At 40.3% G+C, this 21,746-nt stretch overlaps 1 protein-coding gene across 2 annotated transcripts in view; it reads left to right on the top strand.

Moving 5' to 3' along the window:
• Window positions 1-379: 379 nt before the first annotated feature.
• Window positions 380-21,746, top strand: part of mettl16 (methyltransferase 16, N6-methyladenosine) — a 27,552-nt gene continuing 6,185 nt past the window's right edge. Inside the window, exons 1-8 of one of the 2 annotated variants that reach the window (XM_023404027.1) lie at window positions 380-451; window positions 797-934; window positions 12,770-12,957; window positions 14,371-14,511; window positions 16,008-16,123; window positions 16,356-16,498; window positions 18,960-19,029; window positions 20,846-20,935. In XM_023404027.1, the coding sequence (XP_023259795.1) occupies window positions 405-451; window positions 797-934; window positions 12,770-12,957; window positions 14,371-14,511; window positions 16,008-16,123; window positions 16,356-16,498; window positions 18,960-19,029; window positions 20,846-20,935 (933 nt within the window). In that variant the 5' untranslated portion in view covers window positions 380-404. Of the gene's footprint in view, window positions 557-796; window positions 935-12,769; window positions 12,958-14,370; window positions 14,512-16,007; window positions 16,124-16,355; window positions 16,499-18,959; window positions 19,030-20,845; window positions 20,936-21,746 lie in introns of both variants that reach the window. The other variant, XM_023404028.1, reaches the window with a different exon arrangement.

The raw sequence follows: 21,746 nt of genomic DNA, 5'->3' as shown, positions 1-21,746 counted from the left end.
TTAAATAAATGATAAACAGTTAGCAGTCATAGCCAGAAGCTGTTTTTGTTTTAAACTAATAATTTTAGTGTATTTTTCCCCCCAAACATCATTTACCAAAACATTAAAATTAACAAAAAATGTGGCAGATTAACTTTCAAATCTGCAATTGTAAAGTTTATTACATCCTGTGTGTGAGTTAGAAAAAATGTAGTGTCTTGAATGGAAATAAGTGTTTTTTTTTTAATTGACATTTGTGAATAAACAATTTTACTATAAAGTATAGAAATTTAATAAAATAATGTTTTCTAAAGAGATGAGTTAGTGAGCAGCTTAATGTTTTTTAATCAACACATACAGTTGAAAAACCGATGGGAACCATTTTTTATGACGTTATGACGCACGACGTAGAGTGGTGACGTCGAATGCATCCAGGAAGAGAGTTGCAGAAACTGGCAAACGTTTGGACAACGTGAGTTGTGTGTGATGTTTCTACACTGTTGCTTAGTCTAAAAAGTCAACGCTAGTCGTAAGATTTTAAGAAGCATCATCACGACAAGGTAACGCTACTGTAAAGGTAAGCTGGGAGTAATATTGGCTATGTATTACCTTCCAGAGTTAGCTGACTGCACCAAATCAGCTCCGCGAATCCGTACTTTTTACTCAAGTTTGAGAAATGAATAAATACTTGTTCCTTTGTTAGTTTATTGAGTCAATCTTTCAACAAACCGGTATTTTTTAAAGTCTGTGAGTCTGCTGTCGCTCCAAACTCACACTTAAATAATGTCCGTGGTTTTTATTGCTGTCCTGAAATCAGAGCTCTGAACATGGCTTTGAACAAATCCATGCACCCTCGGAACCGCTACAAAGACAGACCACCTGACTTCGCCTACCTGGCCTCCAAGTATCCAGACTTCCAGCAGCACGTGCACACCAGCCTAACAGGACGACCTGTGTAAGTACCTGAGACTACACAGACTGTGTGCTTAGAATTTCTACTTAGAAAGAATGATGATGCACCTTGCATATTAAACTGTAGACAAAGTTCCTGGAAACTAAAAACGCCATTATGACCCCAGATATCCCCCAACGTGGGTGGACCAGGAATTAGCTTCAGGTGTGTGTGTGTGTGTGTGTGTGTGTGTGTGTGTGTGTGTGTGTGTGTGTGTGTGTGTGAGACTGTGTGACTGTTTGCATTTAACATTTTTCTCAATTACCCTAAAATTCAAGTTTATAAGGAATAATTGGAGCATACATTATCTTACAGGAATCTGTCATATCTCTACCATGTCATGTTATGTGAATACCACATTAACACCACATGGCCATCTTCACTAATGCTTGTGTGCATAACTGGAGAAAATTCCTGCAGCCAGGTTGTAAAATCTGGTGGAAATCCTGAAATCAGAAGAGTAGAGGCTTAAAGCAGCATATTAATTTCCACTTTAGAATTAAATGTTCGGTTGTCCACATACTTCTGGCCATATGCTGTATTTATTATAGGCGTGTACACATACATCTTTTCACCAATCTGCCAGCCTGACTCAGTGAAGCCCTGAGGATCCCAATCAGCGCTGCTCATGTCCCAGCTGACTCGATCTGATCTTTACTGCTCATTCAGCTTCTGGCAAAAGCAGGAAGAGAAACACAGGACAAACCATCAATGGACCCAATATCAAAAGAGTTTTTTTCTTTTCACTCCATCCCCTGTTTGCTGCTCTCCTCTTCATTAGAAAGACTTAACAAAATATGTGTTAGTGAAAGATTATATTGAACCCCCAATTTTAAAAATAGGTTAGTGTGTCAATCAAAACTCACCAGTAAGCTTCTAGTTTCACCTCGCACAGACAGGCAGACAGGACACAAATTAAATGAATGTAACACTGTGTGTGTGTATGTGCCCTTCACAGTGAGATGCTGCTCAGAAGTCATGATGTGAAAAAATCCAGGCAGGAGAATAAAGGGAAAAAAATGTCTGGTGGTATTAGCGGTGTTAATGTCAAACAGTGTGAGCTCATGATTGCTGCTGTTGTGGGAAAGAAACATGAACTAGAGCAGGACCACGTGCTTTTTTTTTTTTTTTGTTGCAATGTTTGGGCTTATGCGGCACTGGGAGTTATGGTTTGTGTAGTTGGTGAACCACCTCTCCCTGACATGCACTTGAATCTAGGTGGATTTTTGACTAATAAAACCCTCATAATGGACAAATGTAGATGAGTGGCAGGAGATGAGATAGAGGAAGATATTTAAACTGAGCTTCAATAATTAGTAGATTGAAAGAAAATTCTCACAAATGAGAACTACAACTTCTCATATGTTACATCATATTATGCTCTAGCATAATGTAATGCACATTTTACTGTTTTCTCATGTTTTATAAACCAAATGATTAATTGATAGTGTTGTCTGCAGATGAATTGATAATGAAAATCATTGTTTGTTGCAGCCCTATATTTAAACCTGAGACAACACAGCTCTCGATTGGCTGGATTAAGGTGTTTTAAATTTCATCAAAATGTCATTATAGTTTATTGACTTCCTTCTTTGCATACTTTATAATGTGATAGGCATTTTGACAGTGTTATAGCAGGTAAAGGTACCATTATATGAGACTGCAATAGTTGTAATAAACTGCCAGATGAGTATTTCTAATATATGAAACCAAATCATGAAGTTTGAAGTTGGTTAGATGAGTGGTTTTTGAGAAAAGCAAAGTACAGAGATTGTTCCATTTATAGTTAAATAGTGTCACTTCAGCAGTTTAAAACTATACAACAGTAATGCTCACCTTTTTAGAATGACTCCATAATGCGTCGCTGCCATATCAATTTGATTTCCTCTTCTTTAGTTGACAGATATTACTGTGTGGGTAGCATGTCCATACCTGTCCATGATTGTATTTGTGTTGTCCTTAATGTTCTTTCACCCACTTTGGTCTGTAGTTGAACCTGTTAGAAATAAAAGTGCACAATGCCATGCTCTGTGCTAATAGACACCGGCCAAGTGTTTCAGAGGAGTAGTTGTGTTTGTCCTCAATTTCATTTTAAATGCATAAATATTGTTAACATGAAATGGCTTAGAGTAAAACATAATTAATCACCTCTGCCAGGGAGGTTATGTTTTCACGTATCTCTATTTGTTGGTTTGTCAGCAGAATTACACAAAAAGTACTGAACCAATTTACACCAAACTTGATGGAGGGATTGGGCCTGGGAAGAACCCATTAGATTTCGGTGTAGATCTGGTTGAAACGGTGGCTCCAGGTATTTTTTTAAATCACTTTCCATAACCGTACGAGTTGTGGATTGTATTTTTGTAGGCGATATACTTGTGTAGCTATTTTGTGTTTTTAAAAAGAAAAAAAAAAAATTGTTTTCTAGAAAAAAGTTTATATTCCAAATGGAAACAGTGGTTTTGAAATATTTCAAAGAATACCCAGTCCTCTTTATCTTAGATGAAAATCCAAAATAGAAATTACAATTTATCTTGGTTAAGTTGGTTCCAGTCTTTTTAGCATGACAATTATTTTTCGTCGGTACAAACATTTGTCAAAAACAAAGGAACCTCCAGAATGAATGTAAGAACTGACAGTTATTGTTGGACTTGTGTTTGAGGTCTCCTCTTCATCTGTCAGGACTGAGACAATCTCCTCCCTCTTTGTTTGTGTTGAATTAAACAGGTACCACGTCTGCTCAGTGAGGAAATCGCTTGTTATTGTCAGTGTTATGCAGATGAATGCGGACATGGTGTCACTGCAGCGAGTCTGAACATCTGTGTGCGACTGTGAACATATTGGTGTGGGCTGATCCTTTGTGGTTGTGAGGTGGCCAGTCAATCATATTATGGCGAGCCGAACGTGCATGTGTGGGCATCCTTTAAACTCGGCTTGTCCGTTTGTGACAGGTGTTAATTATCAGTTTGTTGTGTCACAGTGTCTGTCGGTGGTTCCCTGATAGACAGTCAGACAGACAGACAACAGACAATGGGCTGGTAGTGTTTGGACTAGACATTCAATGTGGAAGTTGAATTTAGATAATTAGAGAGTTAGACACCTAGCCAGTTCTCGAGAGTCATTTAAGACAACATAAAAGTGAATAAAGTCAGCGGTGAAACAGGCTGTATGATCTACACTCACCAAGCACTCTATCAGGAATATCTTACGAATAGGTGAAATGGGCTCAACAAGATGTTGGAAACGTTCCTTTGGAATTCTGCTCCATTTTGACATGACTACATCATTTCTGCAGATTTGTCACCTGCACATTGATGCTGTGAATCTCCTGTTCAGCCACATCCCAAAGATGTTCTACTGTATTAAGATCTGGAGACTGGGGAGGTTACTGAAGTTCACTGAACTCATTGACTCAATCATGAAACCAGTGTGAGACGACTTTTGCTTTGTGACACGGTGCATTATCATGCTGGAAGTGGCCATTAGAATATGGTAAATTGTGGCCATAAAGGGAAGCACATGTTCAGCAACAAGACTCAGGCTGTGACATTCAAACCATGCTTGACTGGTATTAAGAAGTGTGCCAAGAAAACATTCCCCACACCATTATAACACCACCAGCCTGGACTGTTGACACAAGGCAGGTCTGGTACATGGATTCATGCTGTTGTTGCCAAATTCTGACTACCATCTGCTGCCTCAGCAGAAATCAAGATTCGTCAGACCAGGCTACGTTTTTCCAGTCTTTAATGGTCCAGTGTTGGTGAGTCTGTGTCCACTGCAGCCTCAGTTTTCTGTTCTTGACTGACAAGAGTGGGACCTCATGTGGTCTTCTGCTGTTGTAGCTTATCCACCTCAAGGTTTGACGTGTTGTTCATTCTGAGATATTTTTCTGCTCGCCACAGTAGTTATGAGTTACTGTAGCTTTTCCGTCATCAACCAGTCTGGCCACTCTCTGACCTCTCTCCTCAACAAGGCGTTTCCATCCGCATGACTTTTATTTGTGTTTGTTGTATTTCTACACTGTGGTATTACTAGTTTTAAGTAAAGGATCTGGGTACATTTTCCACCACTGGATGTGTAACTAGTGAAATTGGCTAAGTGGGCTACATGCTTTTTGTGGCAGGTTCTGCAAACCTCTGCAGTTACGAAATTGTAGGCGTTCCACGGTCCCAGCATGTTCCTCTCAAAATGTGAAACATCAAGGTCTGTATTGTTGTGTTGATGAATGGCTCATTGGTCTGTGGGAACCCCAACCCGATCAATTAATATTTCTTCCTCCTTCCAAATCACACCGGTCCTCAGATAACCACTGTATTTATAAAGACCAGAGGAACATAAAAAGCTAGTAGAACCCAACACACATGCTGTACAATGCTGAGATACAGAAACTGTAAAAGTTTTAGCAAAGAACCATCACTCTCAGCCTTTACTGCTTTCTTCTTCCACAGTCTCTTGCTGTGTGTTCTGCCATAGACTGATTTCACAATTGGAGAGCAACAACACCTCCTGCGCGGATGAAAACTTGGCCCACAGGTGTATGCGCACACTGATAGTCGTGGACAGAAGTCGACTAAAACAATTGACAATAGAAAGTCGAGAATTACAACAACAGTGAGGGCTGCCAGCAGATGATTATTTTTAAAATCTGTGCACATGAACAACATTTCAATCTTTGTCCAAGTGTGTCCTATAAGTTAGAAAAATTTGTGTTGCAAATAGTCGTCACCTGACAAGAAATCCTCACTTTTTACTAATAGATTTGAGCCATTGTTGAAAACAACATGGTACAATGATCAGACATTGACTCAAAACAGAAGTCAGTTGCCAGTTCATTGTCTTTGCTTACAACATGAACGGATGTCCAGGATTTATGTCTAACTTTGTGTGTGGTATCAGCTCTGGTTAACCGTCTGCAGAAATTTGGCTCTTCTTCCCAGTCAGTCTGTCATTCCATCAGTGGAGGGATTAGCGTGGTTTTGTATTTCCCAATGAATTCATCTCCTGGGTTTTTAAGTATTTAAGCAGCGAGTTAGGGGATGAGAGTAATCTTGGGGAGACACTCACTCAATCCTCAGGGAGATACGTCTCCCTCATTAAGGGATCGTCAGTGGAGAGGACTGATAGCAGTGGGCAGAGAGTCGAGCTCAGACCAGAGGCAGCTGGAGAAGAAATATGGTGGCTGTGATTGGAATTGAAGTGAGGAAAAGATAAACCCCAAAGTAGTCTGAGTTGGGGTTTATTCAGTTTTTGGGGAAGGAGAAGGGGGGCTCAGATCAGGGAGATAGAGGGGTGGGATTAGGAGGCATGAATGGGTATTAAAAATGCAACAGCAGCCCTGGTGACATTTAATTTGGCAGTCATATTTTTTATGGGCTGGAAGACAATCATCTGTGGAAGGATTTTCACTTTGGTAATTGATGAAATGTTCAATTTTCACACCAGTTTTCTTCAGAGATGTATTATTAAGCATGTTCTTAGCATTAAAGGATCAATGAATGAATAATTATGACCTGATGATGCCACACTTTAAATTGATAAATATAAACTTACAATGGTCTGCAGCACTCAACACTCAGTGGAAAGCCCAGCTGACTTTTTTTATTATCTGATGGGAGAAAGAAATATGGGGAAATCACTGCCTTAGGTAGGACATAATTTTCCTTTCCTTTACTAAATCTACTGTGAACAGGCTGTACTGTGCCCTTGATATCCAGGTAGAACCATCACTGTTTTCCAAATCATTTATCTGAAAACCAGTTAATTATGAATTATAATTGCTGTTGTGTTGAGGCTGGCCACAGGGTTTCTGGTAGGAAGCTCCAATTAGCCTTATTGAGCTGACATGAACAGACCCCATTATCTACAATAAATATTTATATAAATACAATTAATATTTTTACCATTGTTGTTCTTTTGTCACTAAACTGAAAATAACAGTACACTGCGGAGACTATACAATTAATACATTTCCAAACAGATCTGTTGCTTTTCCACAGTTGATACTCGGACAGTCGCCTTGAGGTGTTTGACTTGGATCATTTTTCTGCTTTTTTGTTCAACTGTTTGTTTCAATATTTTAAGAGCAAATGATCAATCATCTCAGCTCAGTTAAATTTAAAGTGTTGCAAAAATAAAAGTAAATCAGTCATCCCATCATGATATCAGGTGAATAGACAAAGACAAAAACAACCTATGAAAACATAATGTCAAAAAATCGTAATTGTACTCAATAAATCATTTGTAGCAATTTCCTGGAAACCTTCCTCAATTATCTAATAAGTAGCAGGTGTTTAGCTGTAAATTACTAGGCTATTTCAAAGAAAGGCCTATACAGTTTGGTAGTACTTATAAGAGAATTGGAGAAAGTGTTGCTACGGTTATTAATTAGCTGCTTGTTATATTTGAGCTTTTAAGAAAATAATAAACTAGCAGGCAACTGGCATAAAGACAGACTAAAAAATTTTAATTTCAATTCTTTGTGACTCTGAATTGTCATACATTATCAATCCACTTGGTAGCTGTTTAATATTCAAGTCGTTTATGCTGCATATTGATTGAACTGCATGGTCTAAAGTCGTTTTCTAATGTATTAGTAATTCCTTAGTTTTGTGTTTCAAACAAACAAATAAAACGCACTCCATGCCACAAAACTTCCCCTACTCAGCAGTTATAGCTTTCAAATATATTTTCACCTACGTTATTTCCACAGACTTCTGTGAATCTGTCTTTCGAGGAAACTCTGATGGATATTGATGTCTGTATGTTTATGAGCTATCTTTAATTTACCTTCTATAAAATTTCCTATTTTTCTTAAACCTGAATATAAGCAGCAGGTATTTAATAACTGTAGGAATTAACACTTTCTACATTTCCCTTTTATAAGTAGTACCAAGTTGTGTAGGTTTACAGCTAAATACCAGTTAATTTTAAGGAGTGAGGTTTCCAGCAAATTAGCTGGAAAATACAGGACCCATAAAATAAGTTTCACCCCTTTTTCTCACAAAGATCAAAGAAATTGGCCAACATTTTGAGGACTTGCAAAACTCTTTAATTCATCAAATCATGACCTTAAATCATCAGAATAATAATTGTGATTTAAACATTTCTAACAATAAACATTTCAACCACGATTGCTGGTTGTCACTGGGATCCTAAAGGCTGTTTTTACACCATCTGCCGTCAGGTTCTGCAGAGTTGCAAAAAAAAAAAAAAAAATCACAAAATGAGCTCAGCTATATTGAAAGTCAGTTTATCTTTAAATTGGTGTAGAGTTTTAAGTTATGCACTCATTTCTGCTCTTGTGAGGACTGAAAATGTGTCTCACTCAGTGTTTTAAAAGAAAAATACCTGACATGAGAGAAGAAGTTGCTGCTAATCAGCACAAAATCTTTCCCAGCACATTCAGAGTGAGGTAGATGTACCTTGAAGGTCACCTCACTGTGGACAGAGATTGAAAGAGTGTGTGTGCGTGTGTGCTTTCATGCTGATCATGTAATGTGGAGGTGAGAGCAAGCTGTTTGTCTCAGGAGTAAACTGCCCTCCGGTTTAATGATGTCGTCCTCTTCATCCATCTGAACCTGAACGAAGGACTTTTTTTCTTTTCTGCTTCTCAGCACCTAAATGTCTTTCTTTCTGTGCCTGCAGAGTCTCACTGTGCACCTCTATCTGCTCCCTCACACCTGGTGCAGTTATTTTACCTGAACACAAGCTGGAATCAAGTTGAGCTCTGGCTGACTGCTGATTCCTGCCTCTTTTCCCCATTCTTTCTGATATCGTAACAACACACTATGTCCTGTCTCAGCACAACTTTTTCATTCATATTTGTCCCATACTGTATCCCGTCGGCTGCGTTAATGACGAAAGCACGCAGCGGTGCACCTACGTGGCAGCAGAGACGTAAATCGCGGGCACTCTCACGTTCTGTCTGGCATCAGCCATTGCTCCAGCGTGGCCAGATTTGCGTGCTCTCTTCATCTGTTCAGTAGGTAGGGTTGCCATGGAGACATTCGCAGTGCTGCTGATGGGAGTGATCGGTCTGCAATGCACACACACACACACACACACACACACACACGCACTATCATACACACACACTCATCAGGGGCTAAAAATAGAGGGCTGGCCTGAGCAGCCTCCCTCTCTGAATATTGATCCTTATCTAATGATGCCTCTGAGGAGAAATGAAAAAGGGCAGAAAATCTGAGAGCTGGACAGATGAGAGAGGCAGGCTTTCATTTTGGGAAAGTGCGAGCGTTATGCTGATGTATCACTTCTGTCTCATTAGCCCGATTCTTCCCTTGAAGCTTAGGCCATTTTTAAAGTGCAGATTCTTCACTGGTTTGTCTTTCGTAAACGTGCCGTACGTCCTCAGAGGGGCCAGGTGTTAGTTTTTCTCCAAAAGATCACACTCCTTCATCAACTGATTAAACTGGACCATTAACCTAATATGTTCATTAGGTGAAGAGACACGGTTAAGATTGATGTCAGACTCTACAGGTAAATTGCTTCTCATTTGTATCCATCTCACAACTGGCTGCAGGAGGGTCGTTTGTCTTTGTTATCACTCCTGAATGAAGATGCCGTGTTGAGTGACCAGAATCAACTCGGTAGCGAGGCAGGTGTGTCCCCTGTTTTGCACTCGGTCCTACTTAAGAAGTGTTTTATAAACATTTTTTGGGCATTTCATGCTGTCATTTAACGGTCAACATTTAACAGAGCAGAGGAAGTGAGGGGAGAGAGATTAACGCAATAACATGCAACAAAGGTTCCCAGCTGGATGTGAAAGGGCAACGTTGCAGACAGCGGTCAGCACCACAAACCAGAGTCCTTTCACTCCACACTAAGGAAAAAATATATACATTGCTAAAACACAAGCGTGATACACCAACTTCGTTTAATTTAATTTATCTTGGAAAATCCTTGCAGTAACGGTTACATGGCTTATACTCCATATAGTCATGATATCGACTCAAAAATTAAAGATATGAAAACTGGATTTTGACACATGATAAAACGGGCCTCAAGATAAAGTAAAAATACAGAAGCTGCCTTAGGTCCTCTGCATTATCACCTCATGTGCTTTACTGGTGCATATTGCCAAACAAATTGTAATAAATCAAATTACCACAAAGTAATTGTCACACAGACAACCTGGGGCCCTCTGGCACCGGCCTGATACCTTCCGGGTATCAGCAGTTTTCTGTTTTGACTGGTTGGTAATTCACCCTAACAGACAAATTTTTCATGTGTTTTCACAGCTTTCACACCAGCTGAAACAAATGAAAACTGAAAGTCATCCCAAAGTAAATGCTCTGGGCTGAGAAGGTGTGCATGGGTTGGGCCATTGGGGAAATACTTTTGGCCAACGCAGAAATAAACTTTAAAGACAAAAACTTTTTTGGCAGGTAAGCAATTTTCATTCAACTTAGTGGGAGCCATATTTGAGTCCAGTATTCAGTTCCTATGACACGTCCATTGCTTATCCCCGCTCTGAAAACCATAGCCCCCTTGTTAATTTGAAAGGAGCCCCTCTGTTTACTCCAAATACATGGAAGTGCACATTCCTGATCACTTAATATGAACACCAGGGCTGTCACTTTAAAAAAGTCAAATTTGAACGAACACTTAATTTCTTCATGCAGCGTTTTGCCCGGAAACTATAGCCACACACCGCTTCTCAGACGCTTCAGTATTCGATCAGCATGGCTTTGTTTGCTGGTGACGTCCTACATTTTTGATTAGCTTCGGTCAGTAGAGCAGCAATACACCTGTTGTGCTTATAGACAAAATTTTGAATTTACGCAGGGCATTAGTTTGAATATTTAATTTTTTCTGATGTTTGAATTATTGTTCAGATTTCAAATAAAAAGTGGCAGCCCTGGTGGACATATTATTTCCACTGGTTACCTTGAGATCAGTGCTGCAAAAGATGAATGATTACCACCATGATAACTTTGCAGAGTAAAATCTGACTGGTACCTGAAACAACACAGCCCTTAGGAATTTTTGTTTGTTTGTTTTCAGTTTGAACACTCACTTAAATTCAATAGCTGGAGTCATTGTGGTTATTACACAGGCCTGGAAGGAAGGGGAAAAAATAACTGGGATTCACTTTTATTTGGTGTGAAGTATCACTGAGGAGGAGCTGAATACTGAGAGTCAAATATTTCAGCTGTTCATGTATAATTGATTTTGTGAAAAAAAACAAACAGCGAAAAAATTGACAAAATCAGAGACTGACGGCTTTGGATGTCAGAGTTGTACCGCCATCTCTACCAGCAGTACCACTGGAATATGCTCACACCAAACCTGTGAGGTGCCAGACGCTCCTGTCACCAGGATGTGTCTAATTGCATCTGCCGAAGTGCGAAAGCGCTCAGAGAAGCTTTAATTATACCTATCTCACCCACTCGTTTTGTCTGTCACACTCATGCCTGCTTGTGTGACAGCTGAAATCATTAAACGCGTTGAGAGGAAAAGACGACAGAGCCGAAAGAGTGGGACTGAGAATTGGGAATAAAAAGTGGGAGGTCTTAGTAGTGTTCAAAATGTGAATTTCATTGTCATTAAGCAGGGGATTGTGAACTGATGGGCTGCTTATCTCCCAATTGTCCTTCAACTGTGTGTGTGGTGTGTGTAATGTGAAGTAATGCGGTTCACTGTGGAGAACTGCACCAGGCTTGATGAGAAGAGCTGAATGAAGTGCTGTACTGAGAGCAGTTTGGTAAATTGCTGAGGATCAGCAACTAAATTGAAATCATCCTTAAATGGAAATTCAGTAGTCATATAACTCCAGCCATATTTTTGTAGCTACCATTCTTAGCAACCATTTTTCATCAGTAATAATAATGTTGTTTTGTATTCACCCAGTTGACTGCTGAGATATGGCAACATGGCAACATCTTTAATGGGAGAAGACAAGGAGATCAGAAGCAGCTAGCAACATGAGCAGTCAGGCAATTATGCAGGTTTAAAACCTTTTAAACCTTCAAGTTAATGTTAACCAAACTTATTTTGTTTCAACAGTCAAATCTCCATGAATGGCTGATATGATTTTAAACCTTTTTCTGATAATGCCATCTTACTTGGTGACGAGGTTTTTATTTTCTTTTTTTTAACGAAAGAAGCCAAAATTCCTCAAAGTTACTAATTAAATGACTAATTTTATATAAATTAAGTGATATGCAATTGGCAAAATGTCTGATCAAACAACAGTTTTCCATACTCAGTCGTATGGATACACATCAGTTCGTAACATTAAAGTAATGAGGTTTGATACCCAGCTCTGCTTTCCTGTCTGCTTACAGACAGTCTTCGTATTTCAGCTTTGACTTGCGTACTTGTCATAATTGTTCACACATATTTGGAATTATTTCTGACATATCAAGTGGCCTCGATTTCAGTTTTGGCTCCAAATAAAGTGGTTTAAATAATCTGGCTAAACTGTTGTTGTGTTACGAGACCTGTCAGACCGGGGGATGCCACAGTATCTCACCTGGTAGACTGCATACCAGCATGGCTGAGTCCTAACCTCAACAGTCCAGGTGCGAATGCAGCCCAGCCCTTTGCTATACGTCATCCCCTCTCCCCAAAAACCACTTCTCTCGCCTCTCTCCACTTTGACTGTCCCTATAAAGGCTAAAATGCCTCCCAAAAAACCTGTCTGATGTCTGACTGCTGTTGGTTTTTGGTAGTCACAATATTATCATAACAGGTAAAATAATGGCTGAAACTTCTTTCCAATAAACCTGAATTTTTCTGTGGGACTTTTCTGATCCAAAATATAGAGTACTACTGAAACATGAACTCATTCAGCCATGTCTGTTTCTCCTCTAGTGTGAATTTCAAAGAGCCGGAGGCGGTACGAGCGCTGACCTGCACCCTGCTGAAGGAGGACTTTGGTTTGACCATTGAGATCCCTCTGGAACGCCTCATACCCACCGTCCCCCTGCGCCTCAACTACATACACTGGGTGGAGGACCTCATCGACGGCCAGAAACAGCTACGCAGGGGCATCGACATCGGTACTACCACTACTGTTGGTGCAATTTGCTGCACATGTGTCATAGTGTGTGAGATTGGTATCACTTTATCATGTGGTGAGGATGCTATAAATGAGTTGGGCTGACATTACTTTTCATGTAACCTAAGGATTTCCTAAGTTGTTAGGTCCTGACCTCAGTGGTTTTCTCTATAATTTAATGTTTATATTATTCTTATGTAAAATTTGTGTTGAATGTTAAAATTTATAATCAAATTTGTGTGTACTCTAGCTCAGGGGTCTCGAACTTTATTCACATTTAGATTTTTCCCTAGTCTGTTGTTTTTAGCTAGGCTGCAAAATCTGATCCTAATAATTAGATTTTCCTTTATCAAGCTGTGTCTTACTATGCAACTTATAAGAGTATGGCTTCGATTTAGCATTGCAGTCCTATAACATTGTCTGACTTACAAAGGACACTTAAGAAAAATCGATCCAGCAGAACCAAAGAAATCATCTTTTTTACTCCATCTTTTCTCATTCCTTATTAAAACCTAGGGCGCCTTTAAACACTGTGGCAAAAACCACTCTGTTTTACCACCTAACTTAAGATTAAAAGAGCACAGACAGTTTTAATAGAGATACACTATTGATTTGTTGTTTTGATTTGTTTGATCTGACTGCTGCATGTCTCATCTCCAAGTTTGCATTCTCCAGGATTATGATCTCAAGTAGAAGCTAAACTTGAACAAACATACATATACAAGAAGAGAAGAAAAGACAAGTTGTTCAGCTATGGGGCAAATGCAGTTGACACTTGACAGTGTAGAGAATAAAAAGATCTAGAAAACATGTTGAGTTCAGGTGGTTGGCCCAGAGTTAATTTGAATTGGAGACCCCTGTTCTTGTTAATTCTTGATGTGGTTACCAGCAGCTCAGAGCCACATGCAAAATGTCAGTTGGTGCTTCCAGCTGGTACACATGGTTCCAGTCACCCCCAGTGTTCCCATTGTTCCCAGCATGAACCAACCAAATCCCAATCCACATGTCACAGCTTGTTTGCTGTTCTGTCAGAGAAAGAGCTGTCCAATCTTTCCGTAAGCAGATTGAAACTGTCTACTCCCTGATGGATCACCACTGGGCGTTTTCCTTCACTAATGGATGCCACCTCTGCCTGAGCCTGGACTGAATTATGTAGCTTTGGTCCTTGTTAGATGTGAATGATTCAATAATAGCTGCTGGACCTGACATATGTCGACCATTATGGCCTCTAAGTTAAAGATAATGCTTTAGGAACACACCATCACACGTTCTGGGACAACCTTGGCTTCATACAATCATTTACTTTAAAGAGCACCCCAGAATATACACTGATCACTCAGTCATAACCATTTATCATCACAAATTTATGCATCATTGTCTTGCTGCCAGAAGTGTTTGTGTTGTGTTTCCTCAGGCACTGGGGCGTCTTGTATCTACCCCTTGCTGGGAGCCACAATGAATGGCTGGTATTTCCTTGCCACAGAGGTGGACGACATCTGTTTTGACTATGCTACAAAAAATGTAGAGCAGAACAACCTGTCTGACCTCATTAAAGGTAAATATGGTCCTCTCAGCCTGACGAACAAGGTATTTCAAGACATTACATTCAAACTACAAGTAACGATTACAGTAACTGTAAATGCTAAAATGTAGAGTAACAGTAGAAGAAATAGGAAAGAGTCGTGCAGATAGTGAATTGGCTCAGTAGTCTCAAAAATATGTAAACTAACATTAGTCTCCACAAGCTACTGTTCTGTACTGAATTGAGTGTGTGGTATTGCTAATGAATTTAACTTTTAATTTGTGGGAACAAGATGGGATTATTTCCTTTTTAAGAAGTCGAATAGTCTCGCTTTAAGGCCCCTACACAGTGAGCAATAACAGCACACAATGATTTGACAATCGATTAGAAGTCATTTTTCAAACGAAAAGTGCAAAACATGCTTTGGATCCTGCTTCTAAATTACAAGGTTTTCTTGCTTTTCTTTTTCTTATGTGATAGTAAATTGAAAATCTTTAGGTTTTGGACTCTTGGTCAGACAAAAGAAGACATTTAATTCCAACATTCTCGGGCTTAAGAAAAAAAGATTTGTGTTTTTACACTTTTATTGATCATATTATTTGTAACCATTAATTGATAATAAAGCAGAAATTGTTATTTGCAGTCTTTGCAGTCAATTTTCAGATATTTAAGATTGTGCTTAAATTTTGTAGTGCTTAAGTGTGAGTAGAAAAATATGCAAGCAAAGGCAAGTCATCGGTCAACTCGCATCATTCCTCTGTGCTGCGGTCATGTTTTGAAATGCTGCAAAACCAGAGAAACTACAGCTTCTAAAATAACTAGGCTCCCATCCAAATGTAAAGCATTTAACCAAAGTTCTAGAAAATTTGCAAAACAAAATAAGAATTAATGCGTGTTTCCATCCACTTCCATTGCACCATGTTGCATTTTTCTTTTATCGATATACCAACTTTTCTTGGCCAAGTGTCAAAACTTTTCCACTCAGAGAAAAGAGAAAATAGACATAAATACTAGTGGTATCCATACAGTTTATATAGTGTACATATTTCGTTTTATTCTCACTGATGTTTTGTTTATATATGTTGACACTGGTGCCAGCTGCTGTTATTATATACTCATTCATCACTCAGTTCTTTAATGACTGAACAGAGAGCCACACTTTTGTTATGTCCTGCAAAACTTAATAAAAAGATTTTGTTTTAAAAAGAAAATACACATAAAAACAGGTGGATGGCAATCAGCCCTGTGTTGCATTGGCCAGTGTTTTCTGCTTCATTTCATGCCACATTCTTTTCGGCTGGTTTGTAGATGTGTCTCACTGGAAGCCATCATATTGTGAGGTTTTTGGTCCTAAAATTCACCCAGTCGATCTAGGACCACTGCTATGGATTGACTACCAAAGATTTCACCACATTTATATGGGCCTTTTGTCTTAGTTTTGTTTTCTTAGGAGCTGTGATGACTAGCGAAAAGATCAAACTTACAAATCCTCATCTCAGTTGTTTTTTTTTTACTTTCCTTTACTTTAGTTGTCAAAGTTCCTCAGAAGACTTTACTGATGGACGCCTTGAAGGAAGAGACAGAGATCATATACGACTTCTGCATGTGCAACCCTCCTTTTTTTGCAAACCAGCTAGAAGCAAAGGTCAGTGTTCCTCCACCGCAAATAATTTACTGCTGTTCTGTCTGAATCTTGAACATTTAAATTCACAAAGTTAGACTTCTTTAAGCGTCTATATTTCTCTCATGTCGAGTAAACACACACTTGTTCACTGACCAGAGCAGTTCCAGCATGAAACTCTGTTTGTTTACACGATAGTAACAGGCTTCTAATAGGATTTTATCTTAATCTCTGTCTGTCTTGTTGCTCTCTCCAGGGGGTAAACTCCAGGAACTCACGGCGACCTCCTCCCAGTTCAGTGAACACAGGCGGGGTGACGGAGATCATGGCGGAGGGCGGGGAACTGGAGTTTGTCAAGAGGATCATTCACGATAGTCTGCAGCTCAAGAAACGCCTGCGGTGAGGAGAAAAAGCAGGACTTTAACCTTGAAAATTAAACCTGACTCAGACATGATCTTTCTCCCTAGTTGTAACCAAATCTAAACCAGGTTCATCAAGCCCAATCATAGACAGAAACTGTGTTCAGGACTGCAGAGCTACATATTTAAATTGGCAGATGGATGCACAAGAGTGCTGCAGTTTTCCCCTCTCTGGAGAGGCTGTGAGAGGTTTAAATGGCCGTTGAGAGCACCAGTGAAGGGGAGACACCAAGAGGTGAAATGGGCAGATGGGTTGCTGCACATTGATGGAGCTGTCATCTACAGTTGGTTTAATGATTTTGGCACACACTCACCCTGTGCTGTATCCGGGAGCCCACAGGGAACAGCTGTGTTTGGGTGGATTGGTGGTTGGATGGGGGTGTCTCCAGCAGCCATCACTTTACCCTCCCCCGTTACCAGGGCTGTCACCAGGGCAGCGGAGTGAGACACGGGTAGAGGGAGCTGCAGAGTATTGCTATTAAAACTGATTAGACATGCCACACCTGCTTGGCCTCATCTGTGTGTGTGTGTTGTATGCGTGTGTGTGTGTGTTTGTGTTGTATGCGTGTGTGTGTGTGTGTGTGTGTGTGTGTGTGTGTTGTATGCGTGTATGGGTTGTATGCAGTGCTGTGTGTTTGCGCATAGTGCTTCAGTGGAAAGATGAGTGGCCCTGAGAGAGACTGATGTTAACAGCTGCCTGCTCTTGTGTGGCTCTGTTCCACTCATGTAGTGAGGAAAGAAAGTGAGAATGAATCCAGTCTCATTTAAGGTTTGAGGCTCAGGCCAAACCAACCGGAGCTGGCTGTCACTCCCAAAAGCATGCTGGGACACCAGAGCAACCAGGTGTCCATGGAAACACTGCCAGCTTCTCCGATTGGTCCTTTGAGACGCTCCACTGCTGCACCTTGCTCCTCTTTCACCTTTCTTTCCACTGAAGTGTAATTACTGTCAGTAGGGCAGAGCCACCTCAGTTCCCAGTACAACACAAATGCTCCAAACCCCAGTTAGAAGGGAACACTCCTCATTTATCATGCCATTGATATGAAAATTACAACCTCTGGTAATAAGGTTGTAATCATATGTCTGTGCTTCAGAAACATGTGAAGAGAGAAGATTGAATATGGATGCTAAAGGCAGCTGCACACTTTGGGATGTTTGAAAAAGCTGTCTGGTGGAGGAGGGTATTCGGGGAGCTCTTTTGGGTGTTTCTACCCACTGTGCCGAAAACTGGGGAACATCTGTGAATATTAGAGCTGTTCAATATTTCATTGTGGCAACTGAGGCTGACGTGTTGCCCTCCCCACCACTTCACCCCTCTGGGCATCTTCAAACCTCCCAAACCTGATTACATATCAGTGCCCTTTTTTACTGCCAGTCATGAGTTTAAATGGTTTTTAAGAGGTAATTTTGTTGAGTTGTGTGTGACTGCCGCTTTGTAATAATTACAGTTAGGCACATTTACTAAAGAGAACAGTGGTTAGCTTTGATAGGGGCTGCAAATAACAAATATTTCTATTTTTATTAATCTGTTGGTTATTTTCTTGATTAATGGATTTAGTGTGTTTGGTCTATAAAATATCAGAAAAAGGTTTATCATGAAAAATGCACTAGAGCCCCAGAGTCTAAAATCCACAACATATTCAATTTACAATGATATAAAAGAGAAAAACCATAAAGCATCACACCTGAGAAGCTGGAAGCACACAATATTTAACATATTTGCTCCATAGATTATTTGAATGATTAAACAGCTATCAGAATTGTCTGATTAATTTTCTGTTGATCAACAAATTGATTAAGTGACTAATATTTCACCATTTAAATGACCTCAGTAATAGGAAGAAAATTTAAAAGATAAATAAAAATCAAATTGATTAAAATCAAAAAAACATGCAGAGAAGGTGGAAGTGTTTTTTCCAGGCCTGCGTACTGTCTGCAGTATCTCCACAACCTCCTCCCTGTACAGTATGAGGGCTGAGGCGAAACCAGGGAAAAAGCACAAATTACTTATTTCTGCTCCAAAAAAAAACGTTGCTGTGCTGTTTGAAGGTGACTTAGAAGAGTGAATCAACATTTAATTAGTATCCACTGAAAACTGACCAGTCTTTCTTCCAGACTGACTCCCTGAAGTGTTTATCGTTTCTCAATCTTCCCCAGATGGACTCTACTGCTTATTGATCAAGACCAACCTCATCTCTTTATTGCACAGCAGAGATTATTGATCAGGTCTCCATCATGGGATGACTTCAAAACATCTTTTCCTCCACTGTGGACTGTAAACACACGGATGTTTTTCCAGCTCATGTGTTTTACTTTGTCTTTGTGTTGCTCCCTTAAGCCCACCTCGGCTCGTTTGATCTCTACTTGGTAGCTCATGCCCAGGCTGTCAGCCGCTAACGCAGTCACACACATCTGCTTAATATGGATCCTTCTTTCTGCAGCTGGTACAGCTGCATGTTGGGGAAGAAATGCAGCCTGGCACCTTTGAAAGAGGAGCTGAGGAAGCAAGGGGTGAGTAGCCAGTGAGACCCGGAACAAAGGCCAAACACACACAAACACGTCTGTATCCACTGTATTCAATGAGTGTCACACAGCAGCCACAGCTCATTGGTCTCAGTTTGTTCATGCTGCTTTGTACAGGGTTTCATAATGGCTTGTTAAAATAATCTTTGCCTCCCATCTCAAACCAACACTCCTCTGGGATTGAGTATTGATGTCAGAAGCAGATGGGAAGGTGCAGATACCCAGAAAACTATAACAGATCAACTCTTTCTGATATGCCAGCTAAGCAGTGTCACAAACAAGCCATGAATGAGCTGATTTCCTTCAGCAGTGCAGGACCTAATCACGCGGCCCTCTGTAGCTAACACGCATTAGCATCATTAGCCCAACTAATAGCCCAGCACATGACTCCTGACTGCTGCAGGCTTCTGGTCCTATGCCAGTCATTTCTCTCACATGTTTGAGACGAAAAAAAAGAGAGGCTCCAGACTCCCCTCTGCACCTGCCGTCCCTCAGACCTCCTCCAGGGGTTTCAGGGTGCTGCCGTTGCTCATTAGAGTGAGTGCAGCCTTGGCTAATGTCCAGGGAGGAGTGTGTAGCCTCATTTTAAAGTGTGTGTAAAAAGAAACCTGGCCTAGTTAATATGCTAATGGCTTTATCATCCATTACTTGATTTTCCCTTCAGTCTCTCCTCATGTTTGTGTTTTTAATTTATAAAAACCTTCCCACAGATATGGAGCTGTTTGACCCCTGACTTTTATCTAAGCGACCCCCCTCCTCCTATTTACTAAAGACACAGTCCTCAGGAACTGCTAAAGTGTCCTGTTAGCACCAGGGTCTTCACACCACATGCATGTCTTTTTCACATCATGGATCCATACTCTTTATTTTCTCACCCACGATTAGCTATATGGAACCAAAGCTAGCAGTGAGAAAATGTTTTAGTGAACTCTGCTTCACATCTTTAGAGGTTGTTACATGTCGAGGATTCACTGAGTTCTTTCTAGGATCAAGCTTTAGAGTAAACTGATGAAAATGACTTGGTTATGTAGAGCTGTTTTATATTTTAATACATATACTGTACATATCAGTGAACCTCACTCAAGGCAGCCTATTAGTTCAGTGGCTCCAGCTGTTAGATATTCAATGATAGTATTATGGAATATAGTTTTATGTGGTTTTATTTCCTGGGAGCACTATAATTAACATGTTTTCGTGAATGTATAAATTGACTCTGTGGACATCTTATGGAGACTATAACTCAATAATGATACGAAACTTCATGCTTGCACTGCAAGTACCCCCTATAGATTAGATGATCTGATTAGAGTTTGGTGTGTCCTGCTGCTTAAATTTACATATTAATGAGGTAAAACCGATTTATTTTAAACTTCTGTTTGCTTGATGACAGACTACTGGCTTCTTTCTCACCACTGCACAGCTGGCCAATGAAGCTGCATGAATTGAGCATGAATGTTGGATTGTCTGATTTGTAAAGTTACAGAAATGGTTGGGTATAGCCCTCTCTAATCTGACATTGGAAAGCTGTGGGGGAAGGGGGTTCTGAAGCTATCTGACCGTACACCTTTAAGCACCCTTATAATACATGGTATTTGCATTGGAGTGCCGGGAAACAGCAAATCTTCTCAAGAATAAAATCACAGTCAGAAACTGAAATGTAATTACTGGTGGAGGAGGGGAATCATATTTTTGACCACTGAACATTGTAGATACTGAAATAAACACTTTCCTTTGTGAAATCATCTGCTGCATGGTGCTATCATCAGTGTGCTGGTCATTTCTGAGTCTGTTTCTTTTTGCTCAGGTGCCTAAAGTGACGCACACAGAGTTCTGCCAGGGACGGACCATGCGGTGGGCGCTGGCCTGGAGTTTTTATGATGATGTGATTGTTCCGGTAAGTCTGTGTAGATTTTATTTGTCTTTCCTGTGTGCTCAAAAAAGCCCAGTCCTGCCACTCATTTCAGTCTCAACAGATTGTTTTTGTGGTCATTATGGCTGGGTAATGAAATTCAGTATCTTGATGGTATGTTATGCTTTGACTCTAGTGAAAAACTGTACCATATATCAATATCCAAAGAAATAATTTTATCAGCAGTGGTCATTTTGTTCCTTGAGCTGCTCCCCACATGCAGGTGGCTGTTTCCAAAACATCCTCAATAATGCACCGTCTCTGTCCTGCTTCACCCTCTCGCCTCTCTCCAGACTGTATCCTCTTTCCCTGCAGCCCTGCTTCCATTAGAAGCACTTATTCCTTCCTCTGGGGAGATGTTTATGTGATTTTTAACATGCCGTAGCCAGGCAACAATTGCCTGGGCACGACTGTGTGTGTGCACACACACCGTGCCAGTCTTGTCTGAACAGTGTGAGTTGGAGATGCATTGAAAACAGGCACAGTGAAAAAGCCAGAACAGTGAAAGGCATCACATAAAGGACTGAGAATGATTCAGCAGTGGTGATACATTGAAAACAAACAAATGAAGGAAGGTGGAGGCAGTCAGCAGGTGCAGGCTGTATGTATGAAGACGACTGCATGTTTTTAGACTCTTCAGCATAAAAGCAGTTGAGCAGAATGATTGGCCCACATTTTCTCCTCCTCCTCCACTTTCACACAGTTCCAACGTCATTTACACTTGGGAGCTGCTCACCATCATTACCAGGCAGACCCCTCAAGCATATGTGTTTAGTGTGTGTGTGTGTGTGTGTGT

This window comes from Seriola lalandi, unplaced genomic scaffold (genome assembly GCF_002814215.2).
Source record: "Seriola lalandi dorsalis isolate HSWRI2012SDOR001 ecotype SW California unplaced genomic scaffold, Sedor1 jcf7180002054200, whole genome shotgun sequence".
Lineage (NCBI taxonomy): Eukaryota > Metazoa > Chordata > Actinopteri > Carangiformes > Carangidae > Seriola > Seriola lalandi.
The sequence above is the reverse complement of the archived record's forward strand: the minus strand, read 5'-3'. Positions and strand labels throughout refer to the sequence as shown.